Source organism: Chelonia mydas, chromosome 4 (assembly GCF_015237465.2).
Source record: "Chelonia mydas isolate rCheMyd1 chromosome 4, rCheMyd1.pri.v2, whole genome shotgun sequence".
NCBI lineage: Eukaryota > Metazoa > Chordata > Testudines > Cheloniidae > Chelonia > Chelonia mydas.
Window position 1 is genome coordinate 33,088,116 of NC_057852.1, and position 18,445 is coordinate 33,106,560.

The window sequence follows — 18,445 nt, forward strand, 5'->3', positions numbered from 1 at the left end:
TAAGTGCTTTGGTAAATAGGGATGGACTGAGGCACATGCTTAAGGTTGATGTGCTTAATTTATTCCTTTAAAAGGGATTTAAACTGAAACAAACTAAGGCTTCTTTACTTCTGAATAAGAGCATCCACACGGGGCTGATGCACTTTAGCTAATGCACTTTAAATTCGTGCCTTTAGTTAATCTGGTTTAATGTCCCTGAGTGTCTCTGAGCAGAGGTACCCCCAGACTGTTATGCTGGTTTTAATTATTAGCACACCAAGGTGCCACGGGAGTGGGTGGGGTCAAGAGAAAAATGAAAGCGGATATTTACTGACCCTATTTATAGACAGTCCCATTTCCAAATATCGGAATATCTAGGAGTCGCTGAATGGATTAGACAGGTGCCAAGTTCCTTCTTTCCCCTCTGCCTGCCACCACCCTGGGCAGGAACTGCAAAGCAACGTTTGGGGGCGGGGACCATAATTCAACCAGAGCCTGGCGCTGCTTTATTTGCTCTCTTCCCACCCCCGACCTCTTTGCGGGGCTCGGGGCCGCTGCTGCCGCGAGGGGACACTGAGCGGAGGCAGGACTAAGGAGAAGCCTGGGGGCGGGGTCTGGGGAGAGGGAACGTCACGCGGCCCGCCGGGGAGCTGAGTCGGGGACTCTCCCCGGCTTCTGGGACGAGTGGCGACGGCCAGAGCTCCGCCCCCAGCCAGCGGCGGCCAACCCCCGGACGCGAGGCGGGCGGGGCGCGGGCTGGCTGGCTGTAGCCGCGCCTCGGGGAGGTAGCGGCGCGCGGCGGCGCTCCCGGGGCTGGATGGCCTGGGGGGGGCTGGCGGGCTGGCCCTGGCCGCCCCGGGACCCCGTCTGCTGCGCGCTGCTGGCGGCCGCCGGGCTCTTGCTGGGGCTCTACTGGCTGCTGAGCCGCCCGCCCCGGGGGCTCCCGCCGGGCCCCAGACCCTGGCCGCTGGTGGGCAACTTCGGCTTCGCGCTGCTGCCCGGGCCGCTGCGGAAGAAGTGGCAGGGGGGCTCCCGGACGCTCTCCCCGCACCTGCTCCTGACCGGCCTGGCCAAGGTCTACGGCAGCGTCTTCAGCCTCTTCGTGGGCAGCCGCCCCATGATCGTGCTCAGCGACTTCGAGGCGGTGCGGGAGGCGCTGGTCAGCCAGGCCGAGGTGTTCAGCGACCGGCCCAGCATCCCCATCGTGGCCATGCTCACCAAGAAGAAGGGTGAGCGCAGGGCCTGGGGGAGCAGCCGAGCGAGCCCCCGGCCCGGCTTGGCCACTGTCCTGGCGCCGGCCGGCCGGGGCTGCAGATCCACGGGTGCCTCCCCTGCATTGCACAGGGGTCCCTGCAGGAGGGAAATGGGGCCAGGTGGCTCCCTTCGAGGTGGAGCGTCCTCTCCAGGCAGGTCTTCCCAACCGGCCTTGTGGGAGAGGGTGCCAAGAAAGGGGCAAACCTCACCTCTCCAAACAGGGAAGCCCCTAGCCCTGGTAATGGAGCCTAAAGGGGTGGCTGGCTGGATTCCTTATCCTCACAACAAAAAAGGCTTGAGACACAGTGCGGGGAAGAGATTGGCCTTTATTTCCTGGCCCCAGTCAATTGACACGGGTCAGACGATTATTGACCCTGGCTGCCATGGGACCTTTAGCCACTGACTGTGGTGGCTGTTGTCACTTCCCTTCCCCCATGTACGCCGGTACAAACAAGCATAAGACAAAATGTGTCGGGGTGTAGGGTGTATCCCTTAGAACTGGCTTGCTTACCTTTCCCAAAAGTCCCTGCTTGCAGGGAGGAAGTATGGTGTTGCAGAGGCCTCATCTACACTCAAAGTTGAGTCAACCCAGCCACGTCACTCAGGGCTGTGAAAAATCCACATCCCTGAGTGACGTAGTTAAGTTGGCCTAGCCCCTGGGGTAGACAGCGCTAGGTAGACCGAAGAATTCTTCTTTTGACCTAGCTGCTGTCTCTTGGGGAGGTGGATTAACTAAGCCGACTGGAGAACCCCTGTTGTTGTTGTTATGAGCGTCTACAATGAGTGCTATAGCAATGCTGCTATAGTGTTTAAAGTGCAGACAAGCTCTAAGTCACTGAATCAGGTCTTAGGATATCTGGGTTCAATGATCAGATCTACCACAGACTTCCTGCAAGGCTTGGGCAAGACTCTCTCCCTCTTTATTCCCCATCTTTAAAATTGGGAGTACGTAACAGGGGGAGGTAGTACAGTAAATTCATTACTTTTTTGCAAGATGTTTGGATACGACAGTGATGGGTTGGGACCTACATAGATAAAAGTTGGATAGAAATTGGTTATATTTAGGCCTGGTCTATACTAGAAAATTAGGTTGGTTTAACTACCTTTGTTGAGTGAAATATCCACACCTCTGGGCACCATAGTTAAACCAACCTAAGTACCCCTGTAGACAGCGCTAGGTCGACAGAAGAATTCTTCCATTGGCCTAGCTACTGCCTCTCATGGAGATGAATTACCAATGCCATCGGCAAGCTCTGCAGTGGCACGGCTGCAACCGTGCAGCTGTCTCTCTCTAGCATTTAAACTGTACACAAGCCCTTAGTGGGGATGAATGAGAAGAACAGGGACTGTTTTGTATTATTAGTCTAGTGTCCTAGACTTGATATATTTAGTTCTAGATCAGTGCTAGAATATCACTATCATTCTGAGGGGCCAATGACCTTTAATCTGTCCCATGTCCATCATGCTGGTATCTTGAATGTACAACAATTACATGAAATAAGTGGTTTCCTGACATTGGGGGTGTCTCCTTCTATTAGTAGGTGTTAGAGTTCTTAGGCTTTGGCAGATATTACTTTTGGGAAATCTAGGTTATAGAGGGGTTGTATTTTGTCCTGACTGTGGCATGTTCTGCAATCCAATCCAGACATGGAGCTCCATGTCTGAGGGTTGGCTTCTGAGAACTCTTCCCTGTCTCTTGTGAATTTCATCCATTGACGTTTTTCATTATTTCTAATGAGTATAATAGATTTAGTGGCTCTTGATTTCTGAATTAGTCCAGGTGTGGCCCCACTCAGGGCTTTAAATGTCAAGGCCAGAAGTTTGAATTTGGTCTGTATCTCAGGGGGAGCCAGTGAAATGTGCAGAGTCTCAAGGTGATGTGGTTGTGTGGGCTAGAAAGCAAGTTGCTGCATTTTTAACCAGCTGTTGATTTTATCAGACTTTAAGTTCTGATGCCTTGTGAACCAGGGCTGAAAAATTCACTGGACTCCTAGTAACCAGATGTGAAAGGTTGGGGCAAGAATGCTAAAGGCCTATGGTAGCATCTTTTCTCCTCTTTGGACCACTTGGTTGCTATGTATACTTGAGAGGAAACTATCAACTGTCCCTCCCATCGAAAATTTTGCCTGCTGTTAGGATAGAGAGTGTCTGTCGCTCTCCCAGCCTCCGTTTGTTGGGTCCTCTCATGAATAACTTCAGTGCCTGCTTCTGCTGCTGTCTGTAGCTTTCTTGAGCAGCAGCAGCGGATAGAAAATGGAGTGATCTTTGACCATTTCACTGCAACCCACCAAGTTCTGAATAGAAGCTATGAAACTAACTGTTTCTGTTAGCCCATATGTACACTACACTAACATTTTTCTTCACCAGTAAACTGCCAGAGCTCAGCTACACCCGTGGCAGCAATGTGGGGCATTAATGTAGACTGGCAGCTTCTGGCAACCTCTGTTTTAACCACCACATCATCCAGACCTGCTCTGAGTGTTAGACAAGGTGGTGATAAAAGCACCAGCAGCAAGTCCATCCTAGCATTCGCACCATTGCTGTGGCCACTGAAGCTGCACCAGTGGCTATGCAATGATGAGAAGGCTGATGAGAAATGCTAGTGGAAACAAGGCCTACAGGTACCGCTGTTAGTTTTTTGTCAACAAGGTGAGATGAGGTCTGTGTGGTGTCCTCTGCAGTTTTTCTGCTACAAAACGAAGGCTGGACCATAGCTTTTTAATACTACCATACACCTTAATTCAATAGGATAGCTGGTGTATTTGGGGAAAATCTGGGCAGGTAACCCATAATAAATACTTCTATAGGGCACATCCCTGACGCCCCACTCTCCATGCTTCTCCTCTAATCCAATCCAAATTTTTTAAAAAAGAGCCTACATTTTCAGTTGAATGTAACTACTGTATTTGTCCTATTTACATTACCATAAAGAGTTACATTTTTATTTCATAAACAAATACATGATGCAAATTGCCTGGAAAGTAAACATGATACATGTATTGTTTTTTGTAATGCACATTCCCCATAGACAAATGCCGCCAAAAAGTAACAATTCTCTTGCTTCTCTATGTACTGATATAATTGATCTTAGATAAAGTTAATCCTGAAACCATAAATAAGTTAATTAAGTTCATCATCTCGTCTAAAAACTTGTTGTGGTGACTATTACAACTTCATTTCTGGATTTAACCCAGAAGTCATGTTGACATAATTTAAAGTCATAGATTTGTGTTTTATGCCAGACTTTGTGCCAGTATTTGAAATTCTGACCCCCCCCACTGAACAAAGGTTTTGATACATATTCTTAGCTTGCGATGATGCCTTTAGTCTCTGTACTCCAGATAAATCAAGGCAATTTAAGGTCATGACCCTGCAGTCTGGACCACGTGGGTGGACCGCTATTGAAGCCACTGGGGCTCCACACAGAGAGCCTAAGCCTACCCGTCTAACTAGCACTGATATTAACTTGTGTGGAAAAATCTTTCTCGTATATATTGAAATAATAAGGGAGAAAATATACAGTTTCTCCCTTTATTGTTTCCATTTTTTACCTTATCTTGTCAGTGTAAACTACAAAGGGTGGTTAGGCTTGGGTCCCCCTCTCTGCAGCTTTATGGTGTATAAAGAAGAGACAGAAGATTTTCCCCCGCTGTATGGTTGCATTCTCCTTTCTCCCATCACTGTAGAAATATTGGCAACATTAAGTACGGTCTTCCATGTTGTAATACAGGAGCGGGCAAACTTTTTGGCCTGAGGGCCACATCGGGTTTCTGAAGTTGTATGAAGGGCTGGTTAGGGGAGGCTGTGCCTCCCCAAAGAGCCAGGTGTCGCCCTGCCCCATGTGGCCCCCCCCAGGACTCCTTCCCATCCACACCCCGCCCCGCCCCGGGAACACTGCCAACCCCATCCAACCCCTCCTCTCATTCCTGACTGCCCTGCCAGATCCCTGCCCCACCCAACCATCCCTTCTCCCTGACCACCTGCACTGGGTCAGGCCGCGGCTCAGCAGCTGTGCTGCCTGGCCCCGCCACCCAGAGCATTGCGCCAGCGGCGCAGTGAGCTGAGGCTGCGGGGGAGGGGAACAGCAGAGGAGGGGCAAGGTGCTAGCCTTCTGGGCCAGGAGCTCAGGGGCCGGGCAGGAGGGTCCCGCGGGCCAGATGTGGCCCACAGGCTGTAGTTTGCCCACTGTTGTAGTAGTTGTTGGAAGACATCTTGGATAACTCAGAAATATCTACTGGGAGATTTCTGAGCCCATAGCTGAACAGTTGTGTGGGTTTCTGCCATAAGTGGTAGGCCTTGCCTATAGATGTGGAGGTTTCTTGGTTCGGACTTTTTGGCCAAAAAACCCAACCTCTCACTGATATAACTCCAACAGTGGTAGCAATGGTGTGAGCTCTAGCATTATGAACATAGAAGCCTAATACGACTGTCTAATTCTCGTTGCTTGATGCATTTTTATGGCTTCTTCAAATTCTTCCTTGTATACACCCATTCCTGGGTACACTTGGCTCTCAGCTCATGTACAGAGCAAGTGCTGTTTTCCCTAGCTGCTTTTTTCAGTGATCTTCTGTTAATAAACAGAAGTGCTGAATTACTCCTCTTTATTGTTACCTGGCACTCAGCCAATGGGTTCAGGTTTCTTCTCTGATCTTCGTTGTTGCTCTAACCTAGTGCTCTTTTAATCTGTTTCTCTATCTCTGTTAGTTTTTGCCTATAGTGAGCTAGTTGTCAGTGCTCCCAAATGAGCTGGGATTTTTGTGCTTTTGATGATCTCATATGACAGTTTTCTCTGTGGAACGATATCTGAAAAGACTTTTTACACTAGAACCTCAGAGTTATGAACACTTTGGGAATGGAGGTTGTGCATAACTGAACAAAACGTTACGGTATTCTTTCAAAAGTTTACAACTGAACATTGACTTCATACAGCTTTGAAACTTTACTATGCAAAAGAAAAATGCTGTTTTCCCTTCATTTTTTTAGTAGCTTACGTTTAACACGTTTACTGTATTAGCTTTTTTTATTTTATTTTGTTTTGTCTCTGCTACTGCCTGATTAGAATCATAGAATATCAGGGTTGGAAGGGACCTCAGGAGGTCATCTAGTCCAACCCCCTGCTCAAAGCAGGACCAATCCCCAATTTTTGCCCCAGATCCCTAAATGGCCCCCTCAAGGGTTGAACTCACAACCCTGGGTTTAACAGGCCAATGCTCAAACCACTGAGCTATCCCTCCCCCCCAAGTATGGATTGCATACTTCCAGTTCCAAATGAGGTGTATGGTTGACTGGTCAGCTCCTAACTCTGAGGTTTTACTATAATATGAAATTGGGACAGTCTCAGTTCGCCACATCAGCTTTTAATGCATAAATTGAAGGGAGTTTGCTCCCTTAAAAGATTATGAGACTGTCTTCACCTGTGGATGGTATTCATGTCCTCAAACTACTCTTTCCCCCTCCCCCACCCCCCTTCTGGAGTCAGGAAAAGGTTGTGCTAAATTGTGGTTTGGTTTTGTTGCCGTACTTGCTTTAGGCCAAGACAGAAGTGTTCTGTTTCACTGGAATGATTAATACGTTCTTGGTCAATTTCAGTATCAGATGTGCCTTAGTTTTTCACCTGTCCTAGTTGATGTTACTGCTGCTACCTAGAAACACTGCCCTGGGAAGGGTAATCTGACAAGCTAAGAAAACCAACAAAAACAAAAAGTGTTCTGTACAGCGAATGTATTGCTGAGAAGCTGTCCTTCAAGGCATATTTATAGGAGACAAAATGAGGTTCATTTGAACACCTGTTCACTCAGTTGGTATAGTACAGTGACTTTTTTCTTAATCAAGGACTGATCATAATACTGTGCTTACTTTGTTCAAGATCTTTGGAACTAAACAATGAGTTCAGATTTTTCAGTCTAATACGGTCACTTTAATAGATAGTTCAGTCAGAAAATCTAATCATGAAGACCACATACCAATCTTTATTTTGCCCTTTCATATCTCTTAGATTGTCCTGACTCTGAATAGTTTACATTCTCTTTGGCATATACTATTCTTGGTACATTATTATACCCACTCTTTTAAATAACTTTTCTGGATTTATTTTAGGGTTATAACTCATTTTCATGTTTAGAGTTTCGACTGTGAGGTCCTTTTATCAAAATGTGGATGCCTATCCAGTATCAAGAAGACATACCTTTCTGTTACCAATTTCTAATGGCCACTGAGTTTCTCTCTTGTGTTATATATCTGGCCATATGTTAGATTAGGTATTAAACTCTTAGCAAACTGCCTTTCACAAATCAATTAATTTTTAAAAAAAGATCTTTGAAACTTAACATTAATAGTGAGACATGTGGTTGTCATGTAGCTTTTGTGAAACAAGCTGCTTTTTCTAAGAAAACATAATGTGAATTCACCATAAGTAGCACTAAAATATTGGTTCTTGCTCTGGTGGCTTAAAATACTTTTCCAAGTTACTCTGAGGTTTAGATAGCTGTTTTTTTGTTTTGTTTATATCAGAGGTGGGCAAACTACGGCCCGCGGGCCACGTCCAGCCCATGGGGCTGTGCTTCCCAGCCCTTGAGCTCCTGACTGGGGAGGCTAGGTCCTGGCCCCTCCCCCGCTGTCCCCCCTCACCTGCAGTTATGCTGCTGTGTGGGCAGCGGGGCTGTGAGCTCCTGCTGCTCTGAGCGTCATGGTAAGGGGGCAGCAGCGGCGGTGTGCGTGTGCAGCAGCAAAGGGGGTTGGGTAGAGGGTCCTGGGGGGCAGTCAGAGGACAGGGAGCAGGAGGCGGTTGGATGGGGCGGAGGTTCTGGGGCAGGGTTGTCGGGGGGCCGGTCAGGGGGCGGGGGTGTGGATAGGAGACAGGGAGCAGGGGGGTTGCATGCGGGTAGGGTCCCGGGGGAGGGGGCGGTCAGGGGACAAGGAGTGGGGGGGGGGTTGGATGGGTTGGAGGTTCTGAGGGGGGCAGTCAGTGGGTGGGAAGTGGGTGGGGTGGATAGGGCACGGGGGCCAGGCTGTTTGGGGAGCACAGCCTTCCCTACCCGGCCCTCCATACAGTTTCACACCCTGATGTGGCCCTCGGGCCAAAAAGTTTGCCCACCCCTGGTTTATATAGTTAGTACTATAAATGTGTACAGCGTCTATTGTCAAATCCAACAAGATGTATCTATTTGCATGTAAATTAATATTTATAGTTGACTCCAAAGAAGCCCATGAACAAAAAAAAGTTTAAAATATTGACTCGGGGTAGATTTCATAATAAGAAATGCCCATGGAGAGTGTGTATCTAATGTTTTGAAAACTCCCTAGTGATGCAAATCCAAGGGCATTTTTACCAAGAAGTTTTAAATACGTAGTCGCCTTCCCAGTCTGTTTGCAGCTTTTATATCCTGTTGCCTAATTGTTTCATAAAAATGTAGGGGTTAACTTGAATTTTGTCTTTGATGGGAGTTGCATGCACACAGGCAGTACTGGGAGGTGTGTACCATAGAGAGAGTCGTCCCGTAATGTTACAGTGCAGAACAAATTGTGTTTGAATATTTGGTTTTCTTCATCTTGCTCATGGCATTTGTGTAGGAGGTCCCCCTTTTTTTTCTTTTCTTTTTGTTTAAAGGGTTACTGCTAACGTATGTCCAAAATTTGACATTCCTGTGAAATGCTTACAAGATGGTAAGCAATAATAATAGTTCTATAGTGCCTTCCAACTGAGGATCTCAAAACGTATTACAGACATTAATTAAGCCTGTTGAGGTAGCCATTATATCCAATTTACAGATTGGAAAACTGAGGTACAGAGTTGCCCAAGGCCATATAAGAAGTCTTAGATAGAGCTGGAACAGAGTCATCTTTCTCTGGCTCCTAGTTCTGTGCCTTGATCACATGACTCGCCTTCATTTTTGGAAAGTTCCTGATCTGGTTGTGAGGGTTTTTTTTTTTAATTTGTTTTGTTTTTGGGTGGGGGAAGTGGAATTAAATGTGTCACCTTGAGAATATAGCTGCTCAATTTGGGATTCACCTTTTTTTTTCCTTCTTTCAGGTGTCGTTTTTGCACCATATGGTCCAGTATGGAGGCAACAGAGGAAGTTTTCTCACTCAACTCTTCGTCATTTTGGATTAGGAAAGCATAGCCTGGAACCCAAAATCATTGAAGAACTGAAGTATGTGAAGGAAGAAATGCTAAGATACGGAAAGGATCCATTTAACCCCTTTCCCATTATCAGCAACTCTGTGTCCAATGTTATCTGTTCCATGGCCTTTGGTAGGCGCTTTGACTATGAAGACATTGAGTTTAAGACCATGCTAAGTCTCATGTCACGTGCGCTAGAGATTAGTGTAAATAGCCATGTACTTCTGGTCAATATTTGTCCTTGGCTGTATTATCTTCCCTTTGGCCCTTTCAGAGAACTGAGACAAATTGAGTTGGATGTCACAGCTTTTCTAAAGAAAATAATTGCACAGCACAGGGACACCCTGGATAGAGAAAATCCCAGAGACTTCATCGATATGTATCTCCTCCAAGTGGAAGAAGAGCAAGAGAGCAACAGTGAGAGCAGCTTTAACGAAGACTACCTGTTTTTTATCATTGGTGACCTCTTCATCGCAGGAACTGACACCACTACCAACACATTGCTTTGGTGTCTGCTCTATATGTCTCTCCACCCAGAAATACAAGGTAAATGAGACTTTTCTAACAGTTCTTATTCTACACTGGACTACAAGACTGTGTTGTTGTTTTTATATAGTGCTGTATTTTATCAGGAAGGCAAACAGGCAAGTAACCCAAAATTTTGTTAATCTGAAATTCAAGTTATAAATAGGTATAAGTAACTTAAAGGGCTAATACTCAGTAGATCACCTCAATATCCTAGTTTTATTATATATGTAATAAAATCAAATACAAGTCCCCCCCAAAAAAACATAAGTGCCCCAAATGGCATTAATGTTGCCCACGCAATCCCTGCCATAGTGTGCATTTGCCATGTAAGTTTTCTAGATATGTATCTAAGGCAAGTATTGCAGCTAGTTGACATGTCAAACTTGGATACATTGATGTTTTGGCCAGGAACCCCCTCTCTAGGTTTCAGAGCCTGAATTCCAGCCCGAGCTGCAATATCTACTAGACAAAGAAGGTTTAAAGTACGAGGCACTGTGACGTGGCTGTAGTAAGTTTTGCCTACAACACTTCTGTCAGTGCCTCCTAATCTAGACTAATCTTTTTAAAAAGGTCAAGGTAATAGTTTATTGGAGAATAAATCTTCAGGCAAAGATTGTACAGTAGGACGGCAGTTCAGCATTTTGGAGATAAATGAGTTCATTCAGTGCTAATTTAAAACATCATTTTATTGCCTGTTGTTAGATTGGAACAGGAACAGCCAAACACCATATCACCTAGGGACAAACTCTTTTCTAGGGTGACCATATTTCTTAAAGTAAAAATGGGATGGTTCGGGGCTTGCCCAAGCCATTGCATTACCTGTGTTGACCTTAAGTCTTCCAGCAGCTGTCCCACAATGCCCAATACTGACTGCTCTGGTCACAATTCTGAACTCCACTGCCGAGGGCTCACAGGGAGTGGAAATCGCCCCCCTCCCCCTTAAAACCCTACAAAATTTTTAAGTGCATTTTCCTGATTGTCCAGCTTGGAAATTGGTGAGCACACCTAGCAGTTCTCCATTGTTGTGTGCAACGCCCCAGCTGACCATGCTCTAGACATGCTCTGTTCTGGAGCAGACGGGAGATACTGGATCTCTTGGGCCTGTGGGGAGAAAAGACTTGGCAGGCACAGCTACAGACCAGCTGTAGAAATGTGGACATCTGAAAGCCGATTGCTCAGGGAATGCAGGAGAAGGGGTACGATGGGGATCAGCAGCAGTGCCTCATGAAAGCTTGTCTCTGTCACCAACAGAAATCTGTCCAATAAAATATATTTCCTCCCCCAACTTTGTGTGTCTCATAGGAGTTGGGGTATGTTTACCACTTCGGCTAACAGAGCAATAATATGAATGAAAAGCCTTCTAAAATTCACTTCATGGGCTGGGGTTTAGAAGGTTTTTGTGAGTTTCATGTCTTTAGCCTCTTTATCCACTTACACATGCTAGTAATTTTTCTCTTTTTTTGCTGTTGATTTGAACCATTTTTTGTCACTTGTTTCTGAACCCCATCTTTCTTCTGTTTTGAGATGAGATGACCAGAACTGAGCATAGTATTCTAGGGGAGTGTGCAACATTGATTTATATAACTACACTATCTCCTTACCATATCGTGCTTTATACATCATAATATTAGTACATGCCATATCATGCTTTATACATCATAATATTCTTCTCTGCTTTCATTTGGCCTGCCTGGGAGTCTTGCTGTGCCACCTCTTGTTCCTGACCATGAGGCTTCTTCAGCTCTTATGAGGACGCAGCATGGTCAGGCAGTTCACAGAAGTAGCACTTGCTGGGGGCAAACTCTTCCTGTCAAGGAAGAAGCTGGGCTAGAAGGGAGGCAAGGTGAAGAGAAAGAGTTGGTCTCGCTATCTGCTGGAAGGAGGAGCCCCACTTTTAGCTCTTGTGGGAGCTAAAGAGGGAGAGACATGGGGGAGGAGGAAGAGAGAGAGAAAGGAAAGAGACATACATGATCAAAACTAACTGGGCTCCAGTCCTATCTGGATTCCAAAGATAAGTATATTTGTCCAGGATCTGAGGGACTTTTAAGTACTGATATATTTTTTTTTTTAATTAAGCAAAGATAATGTAGCAGTTTAGGCCTGCTATTAGCTTAAAAAGTCAAGAAATCTTGCACCTTGCAGTCAGCAGTGCAAACAGGGCAAAGCATCTAGGTGGTTTTATTACAGTCTCTCAAACCTCTGCAGGATCCTACAGACTGCACCATGGGGATACAACACTTTGGTGACATAGTGTGTGTAGACAAGGGAACAACCCGGAGATGGCTCATCCTCAAAATAAAATTATTTTCTGCCCCTTGAAAACTGTTTTCCATTGAACCACTCTGAAAATGCCAGAAGGATCAGAATCAAGGATCAGAATCTATCAATGTGAAAAGCAACTCTGGTATTTTAAACAGGCAAATGGGTAACCCACTGCCATCACTGCAAAAAAGTTTTTCATTTTGTGTTCCTCATTTGAGCAGCAATTTCCTTAACAAATCCATAGATGGCAGCACATGTCTGTTTAGCAAGTGACAATTGCTGAATCCCTTTCCCTGCCTTAGTGGTAATACACAGAACTTTTTCTTATGCTGACTGAGCAGATAATTAACCCTAAATCGCAGTTGAGGAGATGGCAGGTCTAATGCTGAAAGGTAGAACTGGTAAGCAAAACAACCACTACAGGCACAGGGTTTCCAGGGAAGTTGTGGATAACTAATATTAGCTATTACTTAAAATCCAAACTGTGTTGTTTGGTTGTTTATTTTTTCTCCTCTGGCCTGCCCTTCATCTCTTGCTTGTCTTTTTAGGTTGAGAGTTCTTTGGGGCAGGGTCTCCATCTTCATAGTGTGGAAAGCACCTAGTGAATGCTGCTGTAGTGAGCTTAATACTATATGAGGAGCCCTCAATGCTATGATAAATAGATTGAAAGAAGGAGCTTGCACCTTCCTCCATTACTTTGGGCCTGATATACATGAATGGGTAGGATAGAGAGTCGGCTTTTAGTTATCCTTTGGTAGGTTGGGTGAGATGAGGCAAGGAGGAAAGAGAAAGTGGGTAGAAACTCTTTCCAACACTGTGGCTGGTCACAGATTTTTGTGTACTGGTAATGGGTGTGGTGTTTTTTGTTAAACTATTACCCACAACTCTGAGGAAGGCTGTGCAATCCCTGAGCCAAGGAGAGTGCTAGAGAGCCAGGACTGAGAACCGCAGGCCCAAAGGGAGAGACTTTAGTTCAAGTTGATATTTGGATTTAATAAAGTAGAACCCCAGTCCATTACTACAGAGGTCTGCTGTGTATCTGAGAGGGCTATTGCTGCTACTCAGGTACTCATATACTAGAGCTGGAACCCCTACAGCTATGGCTGCCCCTCCATATGCCAGTAAAGGAAGGTAATTATCTTGCAGCTAAGGAAGGTGTGCCTGGTCATCCTTCCTTGATCAAAGGGCCAGGTAAGAAGGGGAGTCTCAGAATCCCACTTTTGGTACTGGATGTCGTGGGGTATGCCTGCCCTGGAGCACCCCTGCTGAGCTAGTGTGGCTCTGCAGGCACTCCCTGCCTTGGTTTCATTTCTCTGAGGGACATTTAAGACCTCACGCAGCCCACCCGGGTATAAAACACAATCCCCCTCTTGAGGTTGTAGTTTAGTTCCAGATTATTTTGGGTTTTAAAGGGGCTCTTTCCCTTGTCTCAGGGGTTGCACAGCCCTCCTCCTGGGGGCTTGTGGTTCTCAGTCCTGGAAGCTCCTTTCCTTTGGGAGAGTTTCTCTCTCTGTGAGCATCTACCTATAACTGAGCTCTGATGACCTTTTATTGGCCCAGGTGTTCATTAGCCAGATGGGATCTTTAATTTAGCTCCTCATGGGTAGTCTGGGCACAGACTCCCTTTAAAGGACCAGCAACCTCTGAACTCTCATTAGAAAACTCCTATGCACTTGGCTGCCTAGAAGTGAAAGTCTCTAGCTATCCTATTATCAGTACCCATAGTTTTCCTCAACTATATCATGATTGATGGTAATGTAAATATGAAAGTGCGACAGTGCCTTTGCACCTAGTTTTCATCTTTCTCTTTACTCTCCTCCCTTCTTTTGCATAGAAAAGGTTCATGCAGAAATTGAACTGGTCATCGGGCGTGACAGAGCTCCTTCTCTCACTGACAAGGCTCATATGCCCTTCACAGAGGCAACCATCATGGAGGTGCAGAGGATGACTGTGGTTGTTCCTCTTTCTGTTCCTCGAATGGCCTCAGAAACTGCTGGTAAGTGTTTGTATGTTTGTTCATTTGGGGTTTTTGTTTTGTTTTGTTTTTTTACATTTTGTGGCTGAGATGTCTGATGGGACAGGTGGTGAGAACTTTATGAAGATTGCAATTATGCAGGTATAGATGTAAATTCAGTGTGTAAAATGCCATCTCTTTAGAAAGAAGGGCCAGGAATGTTCATCCGATCATCCAAAGTGGTTAACTTAAGATGCCCAAGTATTTCATAATTAGAGTCCTATCTGCTGATGAACAGGAATTGCGTGAGCCTTTGTTGATAGACCCAGCCTTTGGGAACAGTAAAGAGAATCTCCGCTTTAATTTTACAAAAACAAAAAAGTCTCTAGCCCTTTTCCTGGCACAAAGAGTCTTGAAAATATTAACATGATGTAAACCAATTGCTAAGATGGAAAGGAATGTGCTGCTGGTTTTTATTTCTACAGAAAACAATAATCTCACCCTCCTCCAAAGTCCTGTTGCTGGTCCCTATTGTCAGGGGTGTGATGGTGGTAGACAGGAATGGGTTAACTTATGTGGGAGGTGTAGCAAAAAAATCATCTTTAAATTTTTTTTAACATCTGCTACAGTGATGCTGGCTGCTTCAAGGAGAATTCCCTCCTTTCGTCCCCCAGCAGTGTCTCAAGGTGGTCTTGGAAAGATGAACTACATAGTTCCCTTTACCTTCTGCTAGACTCTACAACAGTGTATGTGGAGGAGGAGAGCTGATGACAAACCACTGCTGCTTTGAGTGGGATTCCTGTATCTGTTACAGGCAGACCCTCTCCTTGCCAACGTTTGCCTTCCCCTCAGAGTCTTACGAGCTGACACTGGGTGCTCTGGCCTGGAGCTCTGACACCTCCAGCACAAAGCCAGAAAGAATCCAACTGACCACTGAACTGGACCTCAGAGGGGACATCATTCCCACCCAGTCAAATAGCTTGCAGACAGACTGCAGGACAAATTGCTGGTTGCAGTCAGCTTTTGTGGGATGGCCTGCCAGCTCTGATAAACAGCTGCCAGATAGGGGAGCCTCAGTGAATTACTAGGATCCAGAAAGGAGAAACATGATAGACCAAGACTTACTAGACTGGAGATTGGGTAGGATTACGTGTGTGAGGATGGGGAAGGGAAGATGAAATTAATGGACATTGGGGAGAGGGCAAGGTTTTTGGAATGGATAGATTTTTGTGGGCAGGGGAATATCGTTGAAGTGGAATACATTCTGAGGAAGTCCTGTGTTCAAAATGCTGGCAGTATAGGCCTGGTCCAGTCTGTGTTCCTGTGAAACTTTTTGGGTTAGCTTAATGGTTGCACAAGTAGAAGATCTGAAATGTCTCTGCTATTCTAGATAACGGTAAATGATTTTAGTAAACTAAAGGGATTCGTGCACATCATGCAGTGTTTGCTTTGCACTGCATCACTGGTGAATTCTAGTTTTATCAGCATTAGCTAGTCATGGGAGGATCATCCCAATGTAAGGGGTTCCTCTGGTGGGACAACATCTTCTGTTCAATCTTCCTGTCTACTGCTGGCATGTTGAGTGAGACTTTCTGGAAACATAACATGGCTGGGACTTTCCCACACCCTGTTGATCCCTGACTGTTAGCATAATTTTAGTATACTTGGGGCTGCTCTAAGTTGTGCTGAGAGACTAAGCTGGAGCACAGCCAGCCCAGAATCAGGGGAGCACAAGGACCGTTGCACCCAGGCTTCCACGCTCTGTCCTGAGATGTGGTGGGTGTTCCTTGTCCATAGCTGAGGATCTGGGCTCTTGTTTAATTACTATAGTCCCTCTTTCGTTAAGCGTGAAATCTCTCACATTTGCTCCTAACAAACACCTATCAAATCTCCTGTCTCTGTTCTTGTTTTGAAGTGCTACGGGGATATACTGTTCCTAAGGGCAGTGTGATTGTGCCCAACTTGTGGTCGGTGCACAGAGATCCAAATGTATGGGAGAGACCAGATGACTTCCAACCAACAAGATTTCTGGATGAAAATGGCCAGCTAATCAAAAGAGAAACCTTCATTCCTTTCGGAATTGGTAAAATATCTAGATACAGTTGGAATGGGCTTTTTTGTTTAAAGTTTGGGGTGAGAGTTACGCTTCCGAAAAGCCTTTAGCATTTGCCATTTTCTCATTTCATCATAGAAAATATTCATTTTTAAAATAAAATAAAAGTTGAACATATATGGTGCACACTGATTACTTAAGCTTTTTATGGTTTTTTTTTTTTTAAACGTCTTGGGAGTGTCCTGCAAAACACAGTAATTTAGTTCCTACCAACCCCAGCTGCCTGTTTAAATAAGTGCAACCTTCTCCCAGTAGTTTCCCCAAGATGGATCAGGTGATACTGTTAAAGTGGTTTTACTGCCATAAAATGTTAAGACTGTACATGCTTCTAATGTCAAGCAATAAAACCAAGTGAAATCCAAACCAAGACTCTCAATCCCAAGTTTAGAAAGTTCAGCTCTGAGTCCTTCTCTGCTTGGAACAAGATTGTAGGGAAATTGTAGGGCTGTAATTGAATGAGTCAACAGTATAAGGATCAGTAATATTTACCTTTCTAACCTCTTGTTAGGTAAACGTGTGTGCATGGGAGAGCAGCTGGCAAAAATGGAGCTATTCTTGATGTTTGTAAATCTCATGCAAAATTTCACCTTTTTGTATCCCGAGACTGCTACAAAACCAGCCATGGAAGGAAGATTTGGCCTAACTTTAGCTCCATTTCCATTCAATATAATTGCTTTGAAGAGATGAAGAAACTTCAAAAAAGACTAAATGAAGAGATACTGCACTTAGCAAATTCAGCTTCATATTTTTATCATTCTAAGGTATGAAAACATGTTCAATAAAAATGATTGGTGAACATTCCTTGATTATGAACTAGTAACTCAAGTTTAGCTGCTGAATTCCAAAAGTGACTTGATGAGAGCATGTCAGCCAATTTAATATTCTTCGCCTTTTTATTTCTTTAAGATACAGTTACCCAATCGGCTATCGTTAATTTTGGGGCAAAGGACCAAAATAACACATGACGCTTTACAAGTATCAAGTGTCATTTGGTCAGTATGTTCTCAAAGTGTTTTGTGTATACACTTGCCAAACAAAAGGAAGGACGTGATCAACTAATACTAAAGGAAGCATAAAATGATTTAAGGGATTTGTATGTTTGTATGAAGAAATATGGTGACTAAATGCTACGTTGCTGAAGAGTGTTAGAAATGACAAGAACAGGGATACTCAGACTAAGGCTCACAAGTGGCTCTTTAATGTTTCTCCTGCGGCTCTTTGCAGCACTAGATATTAAAACTGTGTGATTTAATTACTAACCAATCAGGATGCTTTTACTATGTTATTAACCAATTGTCGGTGATAAAATAATACTTGGTCAGTCATTTTGGTGTGAGGACTACATATAATAAACTATATATTTCCACATCATACTATTTAAATATGAGTGTTTTGAAACCATGAATTCGCACTACTGTGGCTCTTTTGGATAATGTCAATTGCTACTTTGGTTCCTGAACCACTGAGGTCTGAGTATCACTGGACTAGATGACACTTTCTGTAACTTGAGAGGATTTTTTATTTTTTAATTTAAGTGACTTCTAATTTATAGATGGGGCCAAACCAAAATACCTCACTGGATCCTGGACCAGAACACTCCTGAGTATTGGGACTTGGTGAAAATTCAGGCTCACATTCCAAGGAGAGCCCTATCTCATGCCGTCTCTGGGTACGTCTACACAGCCAGTAGGAGCGAGCTTTTGACCGAGTCAATAGACTCGAGCTCACGCTACTGTTCTAGAAATAGCTCTGTAGATAGAGCTTAAGTTGTGGGTTGGCATCTTCTCCCGCCCCCAGGTTTAAGAGCCTGAGCCCCAGCCTGAGTTGCAATGTTGTCATAAATATAAAGGGAAGGGTAACCACCTTACTGTATACAGTGCTATAAAATCCCTCCTGGCCAGAGGCAAAACCCTTTCACCTGTAGAGGGTTAAGAAGCTAAGATAACCCCGCTGCACCTGACCCAAAATGTCCAATGAGGGGACAAGATTCTTTCAAATCTGGGGGTGGGGAACAAAGGTTTTGGTCTGTCTGTCTGATTTTGCTGGGAATAGATCAGGAATGCAGCCTTACAACACCTGTAAAGTTAGTAAGTAATCTATAAGTAATCTAGCTAGAAAATGCGTTAGATTTTCTTTTGTTTAATGGCTGGTAAAATAAGCTGTGCTGGAGGGAATGTATATTCCTGTTTTTGTGTCTTTTTGTAACTTAAGGTTTTGCCTAAAGGGATTCTCTATG

General features: G+C 44.8%; 1 protein-coding gene across 1 annotated transcript; it reads left to right on the plus strand.

Annotated features, from left to right (window-relative positions):
• Positions 1-736: 736 nt before the first annotated feature.
• LOC102945537 (cytochrome P450 2U1) lies at positions 737-17,010 on the plus strand. The gene is made up of 5 exons (XM_027834309.3): positions 737-1,208; positions 9,263-9,898; positions 13,977-14,138; positions 16,012-16,179; positions 16,718-17,010. The coding sequence occupies exons 1-5, from the start codon at positions 797-799 to the stop codon at positions 16,894-16,896; spliced, it is 1,557 nt and encodes a 518-aa protein (XP_027690110.2). The 5' UTR covers positions 737-796; the 3' UTR covers positions 16,897-17,010.
• The last annotated feature ends 1,435 nt before the right edge of the window (positions 17,011-18,445 follow it).